Source organism: Accipiter gentilis, chromosome 23, assembly GCF_929443795.1.
Source record: "Accipiter gentilis chromosome 23, bAccGen1.1, whole genome shotgun sequence".
Lineage (NCBI taxonomy): Eukaryota > Metazoa > Chordata > Aves > Accipitriformes > Accipitridae > Astur > Astur gentilis.
Window position 1 is genome coordinate 22,492,820 of NC_064902.1, and position 20,808 is coordinate 22,513,627.

Here is a 20,808-nt window from a genome sequence, read left to right on the forward strand (position 1 = left end):
GTCAAAGCCCGAGTCGTTCAAGTGGTTTCAGGCAGGTTTATTTGGTAACTCGCTTGGTGGATTACACAATGGAAGTAAACAAAGCACAAACAGAAACCGACGCCATCTCAAACTGGGTTCATTTAAGATGGAACAACAGATAGCAAAGAAAAACAGGTTGCAGTATTGGGCTTGGATTTTCAAAATTACCTGATGGCAGCTGAAGTTGCACACGAAGGAGGAGCCCAGCTCCTTGCAGCTCAGAAAGCCTCTTAAGAGCACCAAGAAGTCCTTGGCACATTTCTTTAATTACTGTACACTTGAAAACTCTGCATTCCCAGGCTGTGCTTTGTTTTGCAGGTGCAATTAAGGAAGTTTAGCAGTTTGTGCCATTTTTCTTTTTTTTTTTCTTTCCCCCCCTGTAAACTTTACTCTCGTGCCAGGAAGCACAACCGATCCCTTCTTGTCCTTTTGCAGATGCTGCCAGCCGACGTCAAAGGCAAGAGCCTGCAAAGGAGCTTTGTACTGAAAATGAGCCGACTGCGAGTCTCCCGTGGCTCCCCCTGTTCTGCAGCCCCCGGTGAGCACTTGGGTGGGCAGCCGGACACTCTTTCCCTTCTTCAGAAGAGGGGAGCGTAAGAAACACGGGTGAAGCTCTTGTTCCATGCTGAAATCAGGGTCTCGCAGCACACAGACTGCAGTCTCAGCCGGCTGCCATGATTGCCGCGCAGGTGTCAGCCATTGCAGCCCCACCAGTTCACACAGCCAAAAGGTGGGGACTTCTAAGCCCCAAGGAAACCAAGATCTTAAAAATGCCTCCTCTCTTCCACAAACTGTACAAATCTTACAAGAACGAAGAAAATAACCTGAAGAAAAAATAAAGTTCCACAAACCAGGAGAGGAATAAACAGCAAGGACTCCTCTGTGTGCCGGACAGTCAGGACACCCGAGGAGAGACGTGCAGCAGGCATCGAGGTATCGTTAGTCGAGTGTCTTTGTCCACATGGCAGCACAACCACATGAGCATAGACATTTTTACCAATATCTCAGAACTTCACAGGAAAAATCTGAGAGTAGGAGACTGGTCCCTTCCCCAGCTCTCGCTGTGTGCCGGGCGCAGCAGGGCCCGGGACGGGGGAGTGCAGGCGACTGACTCCTGTCAGTTTTCTGCAGTGTTTCATAGCTATTTCCCCAAATAGTTTTCAATTCCTAGGCGGTGAATTTACTGTAGTTTTAAACGTGGCTTCTCGCAGGCCTGCAGCGCACGCAACCCGTGCAGCATCCCAGGCCACCTGCAGAACCTGCCACGCACATGAACCCAGAGATTCTGGGAGTTCTGCTTGTGGCAGCAAGGTGCCGGCTGCGTGCACACAAACAACAAGGCAATGGACTACCTGTGTGTACCAAAGTAGCAAGGCAAGGTGCTAGCTTTGTGCACAAAAGTAGTAAGACTCTAATTGTGTGTCAGCTGCATAAGCAAAGTACCCTTATCTTAAATAGCCTATAAAATCCAGAGGCTTTGGGGGTTTATAAAGCCCTGCACCTGAGAAAGCCTTTTCCCAACATCCAAAATCGGCACTATGTTTACTTAAATTGCAAGATGTAAGTACCTTTACGCAGTACAAGATGGACACTGCCACGTCAGGCAAGGCCTGGCCGTTGCACTGTCAAGCAGTCCCCACGCAGGAGCGGTCTGGCTGCATGGCTCACAGCTCCCACAGCAGACAGACACTCCCTTCATCTATGAATTGCATTCCCCTGGAGGCTATTCAGGTTATTTGCCGAGTTCACACTGTTTTATTACAAAATATACCTGTGAAGGCCAGGTGTGGGTCCCGATTCTCATGATGGATTTGCTGTAGGCAAGCAGCACCAGGGATGACAGAACTGGGGTGCTTGTTCTACTCCTTTTCTAGGATTTGATCCACCTTGGTCACTACCAGGGACCACGGCTGGGTACCTTGCTGCCATACACAGGGCTGCACCAAGTCCCACTTTGCATTTTGCAGCTTGAGTTGTCACAGTTATTTAAAACAAAACAAAAATCCAAAAGATTAAGCTGTCAACCAGAAAAAAAGCCGTTAGCTCTTTTCCAGAATGTTTTTTTTCTACACAGCTCTTGTACTGCATACTTAAATCCTGCTTAAACTGGGACTTCTTGTTTAGTAGCTCATCATTACGCAAGGCGCCTCATGGAAGCAAGTCCTCCTGCCTGGTTGGAAACGCCGCTGCAGCAGAGGTGACACGAAGCCCGCTCCGGTGATGCTGGGTGACATGCCGAGGCTGTGCAGCCTCTCAGAAGACAGAGTCGTCAAGGGTGCTGCAGTAGAGATCTTCAGCGAAGCTGCTGAACTCGGTCTCCGTCTCGCTGGTGTAGGTACGTGCTCTCTGGAAAGCGAACACTGCTTTTAACTGGCGAGTTGGGAGGTAAATGGGTTATCAATTGGGCTGCGCTGATTAAGAGGAGTCACGACACACCATTTTTAGCCTGTGTTGAAATTTGTTATGAAACAATTGCTGCAAAGCCCTTACTTAACATGTTTTGCAAAAGTTCACATTCCCGCTGAAGTTCTCACAGGCCTGCTCATCACTCTGTCCCTCGGGCTAGCAGCCCTCCGCACCCACAGATTTCCCACTTGGCATGTTTTGCACAACGCAGTTGACCAGGGTGGCCCACCAGACACCCCTCTAGCCAAGGACAAAGAACCCCAGGAGGAGCTGGAGGGCATGTTACAAGGCATGCAAATTTTTCTGAATACCCAGCAGCAAAGCCCACTTGTGGGGCCGCATCCTGACCTCTCAGTACCAAGCAGAGTTGCGCAAGCAAGCGTGCAGGGACAGGGTGACCTGCAGAAGGAAGGAGAAAGCAGCGGTTCAGCAGCTCGGAAGCCTGCAGGGGCAGCCGGAGGCAGAGCTGCTCCTCGGGGCAGATCGCGGTTCCCACGGGCCGTGCTGCCATCGCTGTGCTGGGCTTTCGTCACCTCACCCCGCTGTTTACGAATTTAGGAACTCAGTGCCCACAACAAACAGCTGCTGGGGGTTTTGTTGTCCCAGGTGATCTCTGCAGAGACACCAGGGCCACATCCTCACCTCTCCCTGACGGTGCCACCATCCTTGTGGCCGTGCTGCCAGCAGAAAGCCTCCAGCCAGTATCGCCTACCCACACCGAGCTCACTTCAAATAAAGAGACGACTAAATACAAGGCAGTGCTGGTTTTGGGAATGTGAAACAGCCTCTGTAAGCCCACATTTTCTAGCTGCAGTGTTAATATTTGCTATTTGTCATATTCTTATTTGTGATACCCTAAGTCGTGTTATTTTATACCACTGATTTTAATTAAAAACAAACATTATATGATAATCTTTTAAGCCTGTTTCCTTGTCCAGACTATGGAATAAGAACAATACCCAGAAAATCAAACCCCTATTCTAAGGGGACAAATTAAAATCAAGTTACTGAGCAGCACTTCCCTTGAGCAGACAATGAGGAGTTTTATCTTATCTGTAAGGCAAATGTATTTATCAGGAAGTAACAGCAAACATAATAAGGCTTAAGACCAGCTTAACAGTAGGACCAAAACATTTCCCATTGTTAGGTTTCACAAAATAAATCAGCTCTCCAGGAGCAAACCTCCAGTCCCTGCCAAAGCAGAGCTATCTGCATGGCTGTGCTTGCTGGAAGGAGCAACTACACTGCATTTCCGTACAAAAGACAGAGACATAGGTACCACACTGTGTGCCTGAAATTCGGTGCATATTAGAAAAGCACTCGACAGTAGCACTTAATCTTTTTGTTCTTTTTTAGCCCTCCCAAAACACTTCCTCTACAAACAAGGCCAGATCCAGAGCTATGGCAGACTGGGACCTGTCCTCGGCAGAGGAGGTGGCCACACAGCCAGGTGAGACCTGACCACAGCAGTTAGGATTGCAAGAACAGCCTCACAAATTGCTAAATTCAACGGCTAACCCCATGTTCTAGTCAGGGCTGTGCGTATAACGTTAACAGCACCCACAAAGTTCCCATTTGGCATGTTCTGCACAATACATTTGACAATGTAGTCCACGTTTCATACAGACATGAGAAATTCTAAGAGGTCAAAAGGCTTTAACTGACCTGTAACAGGCTATATGCTCACAGCCTTACAGGGAAAGAGCAGCATACAAACACAAGCATTCCTTCTAACAAAAAAAAAAAAAAAACAAAAAAAAAAAGTAAGTTATTTTACCTCATAGTCATTTGGGAAGGGATCTCTGAATTTGTTGCTGGGTGTTGGAATTGGTGGAAACAGTTTACTCCATACTTGGTTTCTGCAAAAAACAGTAGTGGAGGGATGTGAAATAATTGCTTTTCCTGATGGAGGATGTATCCAACAAGCAGCAAGTGCTTAGCCCTGCGAGAATACACATCTTGCACCACCAGCCCTCCTGCCCCACTCAGTCATCAGCATCTGACGGCAGCAGCAGGTTCAAAAGGGCTGAAAGTAATGGATAATGGTCCACGAGCAGACACCCTGAGAACGGGGCAGGTATGCCATTCCTACCAGGACACTTCTGGACACCTCTCCCCCATCAGCTTCTCCCATCGCAGCTGCAGCAGAGAGCTGGGCTGGAAGGTCCCATCCAAGGGGGCACTGCCACAGCTTTTAACAGCCAGCAACAGGCCTGTCTTGGAGAGAAATTAATTGCTCTGATGTGCCCGTTCGTGCTCGCATTCTTCCCAAGGGCTGCGTTGTCATCTCCTTTGTTTGGACATTCAAGACAGGCTGCCTCTTGCTCAGACTTTGGTTTCAGGACATAATCTGCCCATGTCTTGTGGTGGGAGAGCAACTGCAAATAATTGTGTGCTGAGGGAACAAGGAGGAGGCAAGGAACGGGACCAGAGATGACTGACAGCAAACGGTTCTACTTAGCAGTGTAATAACTCATCCTGCTAACACCCTTTGAGATACTCCTTCCCTGCCTGACACTCTTTAGTCTGGCTCAAGCATACAGGCATATGTATTTTTGTGATAGCAAGTGCTGCAGAGTGAACTTTTTCTTGTTTTTGATATCTCCCAGAGTACAGACTTCACATTTCGATCACCAAAACGCATTCACTATCTCCGCCCCTGGATAGCACAATGTCCAAATAGGGCCAGATTTTAATGGGAACTTGGCCTGAGTGAAGATTATAGGATTTAGCCCAGAATTAGTATCCGGAGCCTGTTCTGTGGAGCAAGCCTGACATCTGTGAAGCAGAGACGTGGCCAAGGTGTGGAGCCCTAGATGCTGGGACCAAGGGCAGATCTGCTCCTCTGCCTCGTTTAATTTGTGACAGTTCTCCTGGCTGATGTCTGGTTAGTTCAATGCTTATGTTCTTATGACTATTCTTCTTCCAAAAGCTTTCTGAGTTCTGTCAAGTTTTCTTTTATCCTATTATTCCTCCTCACCAGGGCGGTGAGGAGGAATAATATTTTCTGACTATCAGTTTGGAGCTAAACCTTCCTGACTGAGCTGCTGCTGCCTTGAAGGAGACATTGACGCTTAATTAATTATTAGGCGAAGGGAAGGGCCATACCACTGCTTACACAATAGACCTGACCAAGCAAGCTGTGGGATACCTCCCCATTGCTGCACATAGACGAGGGTTTGTGATGGAGGTGTACAGCCAGAAGTGGGAATATGGGGAGGAAAAGCAGGGTGTGAGTTGGTTTTAGGGGACATTTGCATCCCCTTTGCTGAAATGCTGAATGCAGTCCAACCATTGCTGGCTGCAGAGGACAGGTCAGGCGGTGGGGTCACCACCAGCAGAGTGGGACAGTAAAGTGGCTGCTGGCGTAACTCAGGAGTGGGGCTGGGATGAGTGCCAATATTTACGCGCCAGCACCTGGCATCACCTCTACTCTTCCCAGCTTTCCTGCCAAGGGTTAGGTCTTTGTGACCATACCCAGGTTAGCTTTGCAAGTGCTGTTGTCTTCACGGCTCCCGCACTCCACTGGGTCTCCCAAGCCTTTCAGGAGGAAGACCCTGGAGACCACATGGTTTCACCTGCATCTTATTTCAGCTCCGAGTGTGGTTTTGATTTATGCTATTGCTGTGCAGTGTAACCAACAAGATTTGGTTTTGTTTGGAATTGGCACATTTCTAGTTGTGCTGTTTGTCAATAAAAGATTTTGATAGAGCCATATCAAAATTATTTATTGAGTCAGCAAAAAGCATAAGTTACATGTTGCTTCTGGAATAGAAGCACTTAAGGAGGGGTGCGCAAATGCCCAACAGAAATGAGGCAGAAGCACACTTGTGTTCGTAGGGGCTGCTTGCCCCTCAGTTACAAGAGCCTTTGCAGTGAGGCGTTGATGGGGGTGGTGGCAGTGGTGCCCTCAGAATGGTCTTGGTCTTTTTTTGCAGTACACTGGAAAGTTGGAGTTATGTGATTAAATATCTTGTCACAAAAAGTGTTCCAGTTATCTCTGCTTGTCTCTACATGGGTTAGAGCACAGCCCTTTCCATTAGCGCTACCTGGACCTTCAGGCTTTGGAAACACCCCACGGGACCCTCATGCCTTAACTCAGTGTTTCAGGCTCTCCAGTTATTGTGCTGTGTCTGTCTTTCTGAAATTTGCCACTTTTCCCACAGGCTGTGACACGAAAAGGCCAAAGATAAATAAAGAGAAGTAAGTAGAAGAACAAGTTCTTCTTTTCCCTCTTCTAACCGCTACGATGAGATTGATGAAATATTTGTTTTCACAGTATGTTAGAGTGCCTTTTCTAGTGTCTTGCCTCCACCAAGATGCCCTGTGACATTTTCCAAACGACTTCCCTGTAGCGGGTGGCTGGTGACTGCTGGTCGTGGGGTGCAGAAGAGGGAGGGGTACCTGGCAGAGGTCGTTATGACCACATGGATTTCAGGGTATGGAGGGCTACTGACTGTCCTCATGTCAATTAAGCGGGGAGCAGCTGGCAGCAAGTTATTAACTACACCCTCCTGTGGGCTCACCTCCAGGAGAAAATGTTATTCCAAGGTACAGCCCAAGGAAGTACAGAAGATGCTAATTCATAAAGACAGAGGGCAAACTAGGAAAACATTCAATTGTGCTTTTTATCAAGACAGTAACCACATCAGCTACGGCAAGTAAGTGAAGGGAAAAGACTATCCAAACAGTCCCAAAGGGCTACTTTGCCTTGTAGCATTTCTCCCAAATGGTGGGCTGCATCTCTGATGCCTGCAATCACCAGGAAGCACAGAGAAAAATTTATAGAACTCTTTGCTATAATGAAATTCCTTATAATGGCTTCAAATCGTATGAAATTTGAAATGATTCTGTGGCTTGAATTGCATGGTACACTTCATGAATTTTCAACAGCAGTAGAAACTGAGACTACAAATGAAACTGTGATCTAGGGAACCTGTTCTATTTTTCTTTTTTTAATATCTGCAGATACAACAAATGAGCAGGCTAAGCACTCCATTTCATCTTCTTACACTTCCCACCTCCCAGGGCAGGCTGGGGGATTAGAGAAGTGGCAAGGACACTAAGCAAGAAGCAGCTTGGGAAGGGTGGAGTAAAGCTAGCAACTTTGTGAAATTCAGTGCAGCAAGCAGATAAAATTTTAATCACTTTGGCAAAGATGGAATGTAATGAGAATTTGGGTGCTAGGGAATTCTATACTAGCCAGGCAGAGAGAGACTCCTAGAAGCAACCAACGTAGCATCAAGCAGCTGAACCTAGAAACGCTAGCTTAAATTTGCATTAGCACAGCAGCTTCAAGCTGGTCCTTGAGTAGAAGTCTTCCCCTATACCTGTTGCTCCCCCTATATCTATTTCAGGATCTCTGCAGGGGGTAACTGCATAATATCCAAATATTCGCAGAACTCCACAGGAAAACATGGAGAAGTATGACTGCTACTAACTGGTGTTGGAACTAACTGGTGCTGGTGTTTTGCTCTCCCAAAGAGAGAGGAGAGACCTGATGAAGATGATGCTGGAGCAGTGAAGGACCTACAGCTGTACAGACAGGTCAATCATCAGTGATGTGAGCAAGAGCGGTTTGGGGATTTCCACCAATACAACAAGGCTGCATACTTGGGAACCAGTGCATACAAAGCACAGCATGAATAAACTCTCTAGGGAGTTAATCTATCTTGTTCCAAAAAGGATTGCTTACTGAGACCTGCTGTGGTAATTAAATTGACTTAAGAACAGGTTATCATAGACACCAGACACTTTAGGGAGAGTAAATAACAGTTATTCTAATGTAACATTCCTGTACACAAGACCTTTATTTGATAAAGGAAATGTGGTATGGGAAGGAAAATAGCCAAGGACACATCAGGATGACCAATAAATTAAAAGGCATTAAAGAAATTAATAAGAAATTAGCAGAGTCAAGGACAGCACTTACATTACTGGGAGCTGTGTTTACTGTGGACTGATAATTGCTGCTTGATGCATGTTTCAGGGGAGAAGCTTGTAATTACATTGATCCTTTAAGTCATCACTTACGATTTGACTAGTCACAGCTACAGAAATCCAAAGTGTAATCCAAAGTGTATCTGGGTTTCTTCACAGCGCATTTTGGGAAGTTTGGCTATATGTCATGTGTTTTTACTACATGGCATCCATAACCTCTGTAGTAATTAAAAATAAACTAAACAAATAGTTCAGAAACTCAAAGCAAACAATAGTTCAGTGCACTTGCTGTTAAGAGGTCAAAAGGAGCAGCAAGCACAAAAGCACTGGATTTTTACCTCTTCAGAGCATGTACACTCTGATGTCAGCTGAAATTCACACTACATGCCCAGGGCCCAATATAGAAAGTATGTCTACAGTCTGAGCTGGACAAGACTGAGAAAATATTGGTCTGTACATTTTAGCCAAGAAAGATGCTCACCACAGATTTCACCACGGTTAAAGACAGAGTTCTGCTTGGGAAATCATTGACCCAGCCAGATCCATTTAAGTGATGAAACGAGATAAGGACAAAAAGATTTTTAACAAATTCACCTCACTCAGTATACAGTTTTGTCATTTAAGAGTACATTGAATAACGCTCTTACCCCAACAATTTTGCTGAATGTTATTGTTGATAATCGAGGCTAATTATTACTTTTCAGTACTTTTGCTTTGTATAATTATGCTTGAATACCAAACTTAGTGCCCTTTCTTAAAAAGAAAAGACTTAAAAAGATGATGATGATACTTACATTTTGCATATTATAGCAACAAGCAGGAATGTGCAGCACGTGAATACACAAAGCACAGCGAGAATCCAGGCTACGGGATTCTCCAGTTTGTTTTGCCCTGAATTTCAAGAAGAAAAGAAATTAAATATATTATTTTAGTGCAGATTATTTTAAACACACTCTTCCAAAAGATTTCATCCGCTGTTTTATGTGATTATATTCAGATCACAAATTAACATGCAAACAATGAAGAGTTGGTATCTAGAATTAGAAATGAAACGCAGAGCTTCAAGAACAATTTCCATGAAACTGACTTTCTAATTTCAACAATAAATTTCTTTCATTTTGACATGAAGGAGAGAGCAGGCCAAGAAGCATGAGAAGCCAGGCCCACTAGAAGGACAATACGGTCCTTTAAGCTGCCGTCCTGACACACGCGATGCCATGCAGCGAGCACACAACTGGTACTCAGTAAAGACACTGTTTACTGATCTCAGGCTTAAAATGTTTGCTTTCCATTAAACCATTCTTCACTTCTATTACTCCTTTCTAGCCAGGAACTGGATTTCTCTGGCTTCCTAAACTTGCCTGTAAAAAAGACATTGAAATCCCCCATTTTTCTTGTGAACTGGTTGCTGATACGTTTCCTCAGGAAGAATTTCTCTGCTGCCTCTGCCTGTGAGCAGACACAGGTATTTCTATCAAGGTCAATGTTTCTGTTTTGAAAAGGCAGTGCTCAGTGACCACGACCATTATTTTGTGCCACATTATGCTATGTAACAGAGACATTTACACTGAACTGCGTTTTCAAAAGGCTGCCGAGTCCGTGTGTGCTTACGATAACTGCCTGTCCTATGCATCAAGGTGCCAGCACTGCCATTACCAGGTAATTGAAAGGACATAAATCGGCCAGCAGCAGGAGTGTTGGGTTTATTGGTGCTGTAGACAAAACAATATTCAATTGCGGCCAGATTTGTTTCTGAGAAATGAGGAGCTGAGCCCACTGTCTCCGCTGACGGCTGCAGTTGCAGGGCAGTCCCTGAGAGCAGCATGCGGATGATGCCATGAGCCGGCCTGTGTGATCCGTCCTGCGCCTCCGTACCACCCCGATGGGGGTACACAGTCAACCTTGCAATTACAAATGGGTTAGGATGGTTTATTTTGTCTTCAAAGAAAATAAGATTTAGGATGTAACTGTCAATGAGTTATGCTTCACGTAAGTCTTGAGGATGACTGGGGCAGCAAACTGTGGAAAATGGCTAAGTCCCACAAACCAATTTTAAGCATCCCAGCATGATGGCTGGGAAGTGTCTCCATTTTCCAAACCAAAAATGGCAAGTCCTAAGTCTCTTTCATCTTACATCGGTTGGCAATGGCCCCAAAAAGGCAGGATCAGGCAACATGGACTCACTGCAACTCAGAGTAAAGGTGTGGGAGAAGCAGCATTGGAGAGGCCACGCTGTGGCTCTGGGGTCTTGCCCGGCGTGATCCTCCTCCGGCTTCTCTCCGAGACGTGCCTGGCGGTACCAGTCAAGCCCCGCACACCAACACCACTGCGGACCAGCACAAGCACACAGACCTGCCCAGTGAGAGGTGTCCACATAATACGTGAAAGGGAGGGAACAGATGAAACTTCCTCAGAGCCACAGAGCAACAGCAATGCTAACGAGACTGGCTGAAGTATGGACTGAAACCCAGCGACTTATGCAATAAATTGGATTGTGTCAGTGAACTGCAACAAGCCTCTAAAAAACCCTTTTCCTAAGAAAAACTGAAGTAAGTGGACCTGTCCTTGGATATTTTGAGATTTAAGTAAATTTTTATGGAAGACTAACTTCTTTTTTTTTTTACCATCAGAATGAATTTTCCATATTTGATATGTGCAGTGCGTGAGTAGAGGCATCCGTAAGGGCGATGTTTCCAGGTTCCTCAGTCGTCGTCATGCTGTGCAGCAGAGACAGCTCCAAAAGTGCTCCGGCTCACAGAGAAGGACCCTCAAATCTTTCAGCCTTGCTGGGAAAGCAGAACTGGGACAGCACAAACGTGCTGTGAGGTACTTCTCAGCCCCAGACTTGACCTGTGCATCTTTTAAACTGTACACCCTGGCAGTGGCTGTTCACATGTACCTACAGCTTCACAGATTTGATTTGTATCAGGCTGCCACATGTAGTTAATGAGGGTGTCCAGCCCACTTGGCTGCACAGATGATTTTTATCTAGCTTTGTCTGACTGTAATGCTTCAAAACACCACCACAGCCCAAAGAAAACCAGAATTGTGTTTCAGTTTTTAACAAAGTTGGAGGACTGCTGCTACAGGATGGACAATCTAGGCCAGTGTTTTTCTCAGGGTATGGGGTCAGAAGAGGTCTACTGGTCTTAAAGTTGGCCTCATCCAAATATTTCCTGGATAGGTGCATGAGGCTAATAAACAGGCCCAGTTTTCTTAAATAATGAGATGTTTGGTCATCCACCCTGCCCCGGGTGAGTGGTCAGGTTGCTGAGCTTTTCTTCCCAAGGGCTTGTCAGCACCATGGAGCCAGGTGGGGAGGTCAAGGGGATGTATTAAGAGTAAGGCAGCAAAACACCAGCAGATTTAATCACATTCACTAGCAAATAGATGTAAGAGGGAAAAGTGTAGTAAACAGGAGAGTGTTAGGGACTTTTTTTTTTTTTTTTTAGTGAAAACCAGGAAGTTAAGAAACTCAAAAGATAAGAGCAAAGGAGGATGTCAAAGAAGAAACAGTTGATAACGTGCTGTGATAAAGAAACTGTTATTTTCAGAAAAACATGTTCAGCAAGCAGGAAATACAGAACAAAGTGGGGCAAATTATCATGTTCGAAAGATGCTAAAAGCATGATCTTTTTTCCCCCCAACATTTAAGAGTTAAGATAGCTCCAGTAAAGTAATAGTTCACATGATCACTCATATTAATTTCCAGCATGAACATCACAATGCATGCCAGGGAAACTCGTGTAAAAACTAAAGGAAGTAATGCAACCAAAAGGCCTTACCTAGAACTTAGGCCTTAAGCTAGTTTAAAGCAGTTTCTCAAAACTTAAGCACGTAAAAACAAAACACTGTCTAAACATCCCCCCATATGTCCAAAAGTTTGCTTGAGAGATTTTTTTAAAATTTTTTATGGAACACGGATTTAACTCCCCTCGGCATTAAGAAGTCAGTTTCTTTCTTCAAATGCCTATTTTCCTGGCTTCTGTTAAAATTACGTGGTGTTGTGCATGCTCATGATTAGGCAGCATTTGCTTTCCAGCAATGTAATAATATTCACTACAAGACAGAAGCATGTCATTCTTACCAACATAAATAACTTCACTCCAGTCACTCCAAAATCCTCTCGTACAACATATGTGGTGATTAGCTCTTATTTGTATTGAATACCTGCTGGTAACATCAATCCATAATCTGAAGTCGTTTGAGGATATTTTCAATATCTGTTAAGAAAACAATATTGTACTGTTATAGATTATTTAAGACTAAACAATTCAGAAAACAAACTTTAATCATGTTTATCTTTTTTTTAAAACTTTTTCTAGATTAACAGTGAGCGTCTGGCTTTGTCTTTGAAGTAAGATCTCTCCTTCTATAGGTGTATTTTCTCTCATCATATGCCAATATTTCAGGGCGAATTCTTGAAAGATGCCTTACTTTTGCATTGTTCCTTAAGACAATTAATGCTGGATTTTCGGAATTGTTCATCCTCCTACTGTTCTGAATCCAGATGCATAAAACTGAGTAACTCCAATTTTTATCCTTCTGCTTTCCTACTTCTCTTGGGGATAGTATGTTGCAGACATAAATGACATCCAGAAAAAGAGGGAAAATATGAAAACTGATGAGAGTTTGGCTCTGCTGAACCCTAGTCACAAACAGGACAACTTTCACTGAAAGTCCATAGTTTCAAAAATATACTAATAGCATGTTTTATTTTGAATGTTTTAAAATTTGTAACATATCCACGAATACGGAGACTTTTTCACCAGGTTGCATAAAGGCAAATTCTAGCTATCACCTAGGACAGTCAGCTCAGAGACAGGAATGCTATGTAATACTTGGGCATCAGAGAGAAGCAATTACCTGCTTGTTACCTGACTTCAAGTTGAAGAGGTAAAATTCGTATTCAAAACATTCTTTAGGAAAAGGAGAAATTGGCTTCTCCCATGTGGCCAGGAGATCATTTTGCTCTAAGAATACAGTGACATTTCTGGGAACATTCACCTTCTCTACAAAAAGAAAACTGTACTGGTAAGTTATTTATAGAGCAAAGTTTAAATACTAACAATTGGAGCACTTTATAACCTGATAGTGTTTCCAAGTAAGACCTACAATCCTTGAAGTCATTTCACATTTTGGACAGAAAAGATAAGGATTTAGGAGGAATAACTATATTGGAAACAATAGTTAAGGTAAAACAGTTTTAAAAATCCACTTAAAGTTTTGGAAAACTAGATTACTGGGGGGAGGAACGATTTATCAAATTAATTTTCACAAAAGCATGACAATAATGATAGAACAGTTAGAAAAACTTCTTTTCAGGAAAAAAAACCACCAAAACCCAACAGATGTAACCTGGAAAGTTACTGAAAACTGGAACAAATTCAAAAGAATGGATCAGCAGCTATTATGGGGATGATTTCCAAGAAGAAAGTATGTCAACTGTTTTATCTTAGTGAAGCCATGAAGAAAGGGAAATGTCACCTGTTTACAAAAATGTGAAAGGCATAGAACTAATGAAGGAAAAGAAATTATCTGGGTGGGTGAAAGGTGATAGACAGTCATGGCTGATACTACCTTTTATTCAACAGTCTAATGCCTTTCTTTAAAAGGACATGGTTATCTTGAAATCATGCATCTTCTTCCTTTTAAAGAAAGGCTGTAAAATAAAAGGTAGCAAAAACTGTACCTGAAGGTATATTGACTAATTCAGTTGAAAATGAATATTGGAAATAATGCTTTGGCTAATAAACAGAATAACTAGTTGTATTTTCTAGCTTTTTATTTTTGCCATTCTGTAATACTAAAATCAAAGTTAGTTAAAACCTTCCATTTCTGTTTTATCTCTTCCAATTTCATTAAGATGTCTATGCGAAACCAGAACATACTTTCACCTGCATCAAGAACCAGTCAATCCAGTAACACTCTCTCACAAATCTTTTGACAATCCTGCTAGACATTTTTAATTTATTTTTTTTAAAAAAAAGTATTTCTACTCACCAATGGCATTTTGGTTAAATAGCTGCTGAAAAGGTTTGATTGCAGCATACTTGCTAGACCCATTAATGTGGATTACAACAAGATTGTCAACCTCTTCAGGATCAATTTGAGTCACTGAAAATCTGCATTCAGTATTCCTGTTCCACTTGTCTTTGATATAATCTTGACATTCTTCAGTGTATGTCTCATACCTAAATTAAAATACTTGTGAGACATGATGCTCTTAAAGAAATCCATTGCTGACTAAAATGGGAGAAAACACCAACCTGTAAAATAGAAAGTACTTGGTATCTTCTGGTGCCCCTTGGCCAGGAAGCCAAGTGCAATGGAGAGAAACAGTACTAGAAATGGTGATACGAGTAACACAGGACAAATTAGTGACAGATGTCTCTGGAGCACCTGGAGAGTCAAGGAATTATAAAGCAGAAAGAAAAATCTTATTACAAAAGTCATAACAAATTCGTGTTGCTAAAACATTTTGATTACAGTCTGTGGTCCGTTATGTCTATGTCTGTTGTATCCAATTCTCTTCCTTATCACACAGGTCTATCAGTTATGGATAGATGAAGACTCCCAAACAGCGTAAGTAAAGCTGTACCACACAGCACCATTACATATTTCATGTACGCCAAGGCCACATGACGTTTTAATAGCCTAGAGTGTACAAAAGTAAGTTATCTTTGCCTTAGCAAGGATTTTTTAGAAAATTTTATGTGGGTTATCCATGTTCTGCACCTCCAGACTGTAGTCCAGGCTCCACAGCAGTAGAGAAAGTCCTGGACTAAATTGTTTTGTAAGATCAGCGTAGCAGGTAGAGGGGAAAATGCTGTATTTTTCAAGTATTAAACCTGTCACCTTTCGATGTCTAGTCCACAGACCAGGGCAGAACACAAAATTCAGACCTCCCCTGCATTTCTTCTTACCTGGCAGAGGCGGGAGTTTTTCCTTCACCCAGTCGCTTGTCATCAGAAGGTCATTATGGAGAAGTAATGTCCGAATGTGTGCGGAGAAACCGTTGTGAAGTACAGCCGTTCGGATACTGTGAGTCTTCTTTGTATCATACTTGAAATAAAAAAAAAAAAATCAAATAAGCATCACGTGTGATGCAAGCTGAATTAAGGGACCTGCAAAGACTGCTTCAGTCTTTGCAAAGAGGCAAACCAGCCAGCTAGATTAGCTGGTTATATTAAGCGTAAAAAGCTAGACAGTACAAATAATGCACACAAGAAGTGTGCAAGGTTTCTCATTTAAGACAGCAGGACCATTATCTTACAAAAAATTTGTCTATAGAACACAGCGGTGATGAAACATGGTCTGACACTTTAATGATACCCTGGTATTAATGTGAATTAAGTAAGCTGACTTCAAAGGGGAGCAATATCACTTAAAACCAGTATCCAGCTTCCCCCCAAGATGAACACTGCAGAGACTGCCAATTCCCAGACTAACCCTTGTCCAAGAAGAGCTGTAGCCATAAGCATAGCTGAAAGGGAATCTCTCCAGTGCTCAAAGTATACATTCATGATGTAAGAGAATAAGTGATTCAATATGCCAATCGCTCAAGAGACATATCACACCTACTGCACCCTGGTTTGGTGCAACATGTTTAACTCAACAGGAATTTAACCTTCTTAGTATACTGGACTTTTATCTTACCTCTTCAGGCACAGGGCTTAAGATTTTCACATCATATCTAATAGTGTAGTTTTTTTGTTCTTGATTAGGGTTTGGTTTCCAATGTAAAAGTACTTGTGCTAATGCAGAGACTGTAAGGGTGAAGTTAACAGGTGGGAAAACCTGAACTGTAAGGGAGAAGAACAAAAATATTCATAACATAGTAATCCAGTGAATTGTTTAAAGCAATAACTGTTTACAAGCAATGAGCAATACAAGCAAATAATTTCACTTCAATATTATATTCCCTCAACAGCTTCTTATAAAATGTTTCTAGTATTTAAAAAATGAATATTACAACAGTTTCAACTTGAAAATCACAATGATATATTACATTTGGCTTGCTAATTAGGTTCAGGTTTTTCAACTTGATCCTCATAGCCACAGTGACAGGGGGCATCTGTACTGAAATGGGGACGATCAAGTGATCAACTGTACAAACAATTCTCACCCGCATAAGCTTGCAGAAGAGCATAACGTGGTGGCTGCCTGAGAGAAGGCTGACAGCCAGAAGTTATATGCAAGAGAAGAAACAAAATGATGAACAGAGGAATTAAGCACAAATGGAAGAAAACATAGAAGGATGGGAATGATAATTTAAAATGACAGGGCAAGAGGGATTCCTGGGGCTCATATGGAAATGAGGAAGATCTCATGCTGGGGGAAAATGTTAGCATATAAATAGCAAGGCAATGAAATAATCAATCTACTCCCTTCCACTTCTAGAGTTCTTCAGAGCCTGTCCCCCCTTAATTACCATCTCCAAGGCAGCTGAGGGATGTCAGTCCCCACTTCTCTTCTCCCGTGATTTCAACCTTTGATGGCCACTAGTTCAATTTTCAAGCATGCACCTTGCATTAGGAAAACTGCCTCATGAAGGCTCAGAAAACCTCAACACAAACCACCTTGAACTGGTTCCCTTAAAATGTTCCTTGTTGAGATGCCCACAAAAAATGTCACCATTAAGGCTGTTGATATACCAGGATTATGCCAGCAATGCTTTGTGCTGTCATGTTTCTGCAGCTAACTGCAGTTTTGTTCCTGGAACTAAAATGGCTATCTGGAATAATGCGTTTGCTCCGGCTGGATAATAAACCAGGCCAGAGGACACGAGCATGGCACAGCTTGCGTCTACATGCCTCATGGTTCTTCCTTCTCAAAGCAAAACAGTCCTCAGGCACTGGCTGGGAGCAATCTGAGACAGGGTACAACTGTCCCAGGAAGCATGTTAACACAGCATGGTCATCTGTGGTCCTGTACTCATGGCATGCCATGGACTCTTTTATTCATGCGTAGAATAGTGCCTTTGACCAACACTTAAAGGGGCCTTGGTCACCCACTGGTGCTAAAGCTACACACTGGTAGAAGGAAAATGCCTTACCTGCAGCTTGAGGTGTGTTTGGCTGAACTGAGTCTGTTGTCCAAAGGAGGATCAGAAAAACAATCATCATGCTGGCCATAATCTTTAGATGGTAAATGAGAACGGCCATGTATCAGCATATGTCCCTCATCACCATTTTACAGAGGCTGATGATAGCTAAAAATTGAACACAATCCCAAGTGTTAAGCACACAAACCATGGAGCACGGCATACCCACATGATCAAAGGAGTGAAACTCCTACCTTGCAGGGGATAGATTCTTCTCCTTTCCTTGCAGGAAAATGCATCTTGTCATAGCTAAATTTAATATAAGTACCACCAACAATATTTCATTTTCCCCCCTTTGCTTTTGCCAGCTCTCTTTGAAAAAGCTACTGGTTTCAAATGCTGTCATGTGGTGGATGTTCAGAGCAGCAGTCACGGAATTAGAGCATCTCTCCATGGGGAGGAGTGAGTCGGGCTCAGGTATATGGGCTTTTAGTGGAGTCCCATTTACTCCAAGAACAGAAATAACCATATTTTTAGCTGTCACTGTATATAAAATGGCTACTTACTGGAATTTACTTTCCAGTTTCTATTTCAATAAAGCTTGCTAAAGAAGCAGTCTCAGTGCTCACCTCAAGGCTAATTCTCCAGTGTTAATTATTGGGTGTAAGAGAAACTATTTTGTTTGTTTCTAATTTAAATGAATGACTATTTTTAATGCTTAAAACCAGCATGTTCTTATGCTTCCTACAGATTGTTTCATGAAGTACTGGGAGAAAAAAATCTGTGTGTAATCATTCATGTATAACCTAATATAAACAACATGGAAATACAGAACAGCAGCTTTCCAAAATGTTCTTACCGAAGAGAAATACGCCCTCCCAGCCCAATCGCACTACTTCCCTGGGGCACTACAGCAATTGCTTGTATGGAAAACATAATATTTTCAGATGGTAATGAGCAGAGAAAGCGCCTTTAACCCATCAGTTCTCCCTGAACCTCCAATAAATAACACAGGGACTGGAAGCACTCCAATTGATCACAGTTGGACTACTTCTGCTATACAGTAACTATTTTTCAAAATGGTGTATGAATGCTGAGTTCATTAAAATGACACATAATCTACAATACAGTGTGTTTCTTAATGTCCAAGTCAACTCATTATCTATATTCATATTTTGTATGTATCTGCTATTCTGCTAGCCAAAATGTGCACAAGGCTAACTGAACCTCTGGAGTTTGCTAACAGATTATTCCTGGGGAGCCAGGGTTTGCTCTTCTGTATGTTGGGTTATTGAAAGACATTTTGGCCAGACATTTTGGTTCTTCCAAAATGTATATGAATCACAAACAATCAGGTAATTATTATTCACGCCACACATTTATGCCTACACAATGCCTCCAAGACTATTTCCTATTGCATTACCATTCATGAAAAGTCTGTTCTTTTGGATATTCTCACTTGAACACCATGCAAATTTCTGCTTCACAAGGTTAGTTATTCTGGAGGGCATTATGTGGACTGAACACAAGCTTACAATGGCACCTAATCTCTGCCACACCTATACTGCTATATCTGATATAAACTAATTTAAAAAACTGCCAGAACATGACACACATTTCCAATGTGCTTTTGTACAAATTACTGGCATCAGGCTTTCTTTCCTACTTCAAAAAACATTGTTTCATTTACCTGATGAGACTATTAAATACACTAGTAACTTGCCTTCTCTATTTAAAAGTAAAAATTTATCAACTTCAAGTCCCTGAAAATAAAAACTAGCTTCTCATTTTCATGCAATAACCCCACAACTCTGCCAAGAACACCACTCTGAACTGCACAGATGTGTGCACACGTGCTTTTATGCATGCGTGCATATCTGCATTCCTACCTATTAACATTACACACTACGTTCATTGCAAGCTCTCCCACCAACTACCTACAATCAAATCCAGCAGCTAAGAAGCAGTTTCAAGTAGATTACGCTCTTGTAACGTGAACCAAGTACCTCGGTGAGAAAGACATGAGAACCCACCATAGGGCATTCCACTTGCACAGAAGAGAGATGGAGGGACAGGTTGTGCTTCCCCAGCTGCAGTCAAAGCTTTATCAGGTACAACTACGAGACTTTGGTAAAGAAGCTTCATTGGTTCCACTGTTACGAGCACTCACTTTTTTTTAAAAAAAAAAAAAAGCAATCACTTCAGTACATTATTAAAAAAAAAAAAAGTCCTTAAAAAGCCTCATGTTTTACAACTGCTTAGGATTCACATCTACTAACTTGAGTAATGTCAGTAAGTTGGTTTCAGGACTGCTCTGGCATTTAGCATGACTAAAAACCTGGCTCTTGAGCTGACTTAAAGTGGGTTTGGCTACCTATATTTATTTTTTTTTTACTTTGTCCTCAAAAAGTAAGGATTCTGATTCTTTCTGGGCGCATTCTTTCCCCTATGCTTTTGAAAAGATCCTAAAGATCAACTCTTCAAAGGTACTTCTGCTGTCTCAAAGCATGTGGGTATTAGACAGAGACCTAACATTTTCTGAGCAGCAGTTTACTGATTTGAAACTGGATATAGAACGTTACTGTAATGCAGATTAGTTTTCAATTATTATCCCTGTGCTTTTCAGTTTATCTTTTCCTGCCTTGTTTTTAAAAATGCTGGTTTTATTTTTCTCGCTATCAGACTAAGATTGAAAGTACAGCTTTTGCAAGAGTTATTTATGTAACTGTGTAAGACCACAGCCTGTAAGAATGCTTTGCAGTCTGTGATACCCTGTGTGTTTCATGTGAGAAATTACTGAAAAGAGAATCAAAATAAGTGTATTCAAGTACAGATGTTAACTAGAAATCTAGAAGAGGATTACTCTTCATAAAAATGGATATAGTAAGTTCTCAGGACAAATAAAAACCTTAATGACTTTGTGTTTTGGTTATATATGGTAAAAAGTAATAAGCAGAAGGTAAAGGATATATTCCCTTTGAAAAGGGTACACTCCTTCTTAAAGGACAGTAGAAATCCAAACCATAGAAAACAGCCTCTAAAAGGTAATTATTTTCTTACTTATAGCTGACATGCCCTACTATCTCATAAGCCACTGGTCAGAAGCAGATTCCAGATGCATTTTTCAGCATAAGGCAAAGCCGAATTTGAAAAGCAGGACCTTTGCAGTCTTCAAACAAAGCACAACAAGACAAAAACAAACCACAACAGATATCCCAGGAGGTTACCTGCAGAGTCTCAAAAGTTCTGTGAAGAGTCTGCTCTGTTTGTTCAAACGTCCTCTGGGTCATCTCCCTGTGGGTTTCTTTTATAACTGCTGTCTTTCAAGTACAAATGTGATAGGTACTTCAGAAATGATGGCAGATGATAAGTTAGACAAGCATGCATTGAAAAAG

General features: G+C 42.3%; 1 protein-coding gene across 3 annotated transcripts; it reads right to left on the minus strand.

Annotated features, from left to right (window-relative positions):
* Positions 1 to 52: 52 nt before the first annotated feature.
* IL5RA (interleukin 5 receptor subunit alpha) lies at positions 53 to 20,808 on the minus strand. 3 transcript variants are annotated; one of them, XM_049826070.1, is made up of 12 exons: positions 20,641 to 20,808; positions 19,447 to 19,582; positions 17,426 to 17,581; positions 16,027 to 16,172; positions 15,294 to 15,432; positions 14,637 to 14,769; positions 14,371 to 14,561; positions 13,234 to 13,379; positions 12,455 to 12,590; positions 9,162 to 9,258; positions 4,205 to 4,286; positions 53 to 2,367 (listed from the first exon to the last, which is right to left on the minus strand). In XM_049826070.1, exons 3-12 carry the CDS (start codon positions 17,532 to 17,534, stop codon positions 2,275 to 2,277), a joined length of 1,272 nt encoding a protein of 423 aa, XP_049682027.1. In that variant the 5' UTR covers positions 17,535 to 17,581; positions 19,447 to 19,582; positions 20,641 to 20,808; the 3' UTR covers positions 53 to 2,274. The 3 variants fall into 3 exon arrangements, 2 of the variants coding, with proteins under 2 accessions (XP_049682027.1, XP_049682028.1); XR_007509244.1 differs by lacking the exon at positions 53 to 2,367 and adding an exon at positions 8,461 to 8,585; XM_049826071.1 differs by lacking the exon at positions 19,447 to 19,582.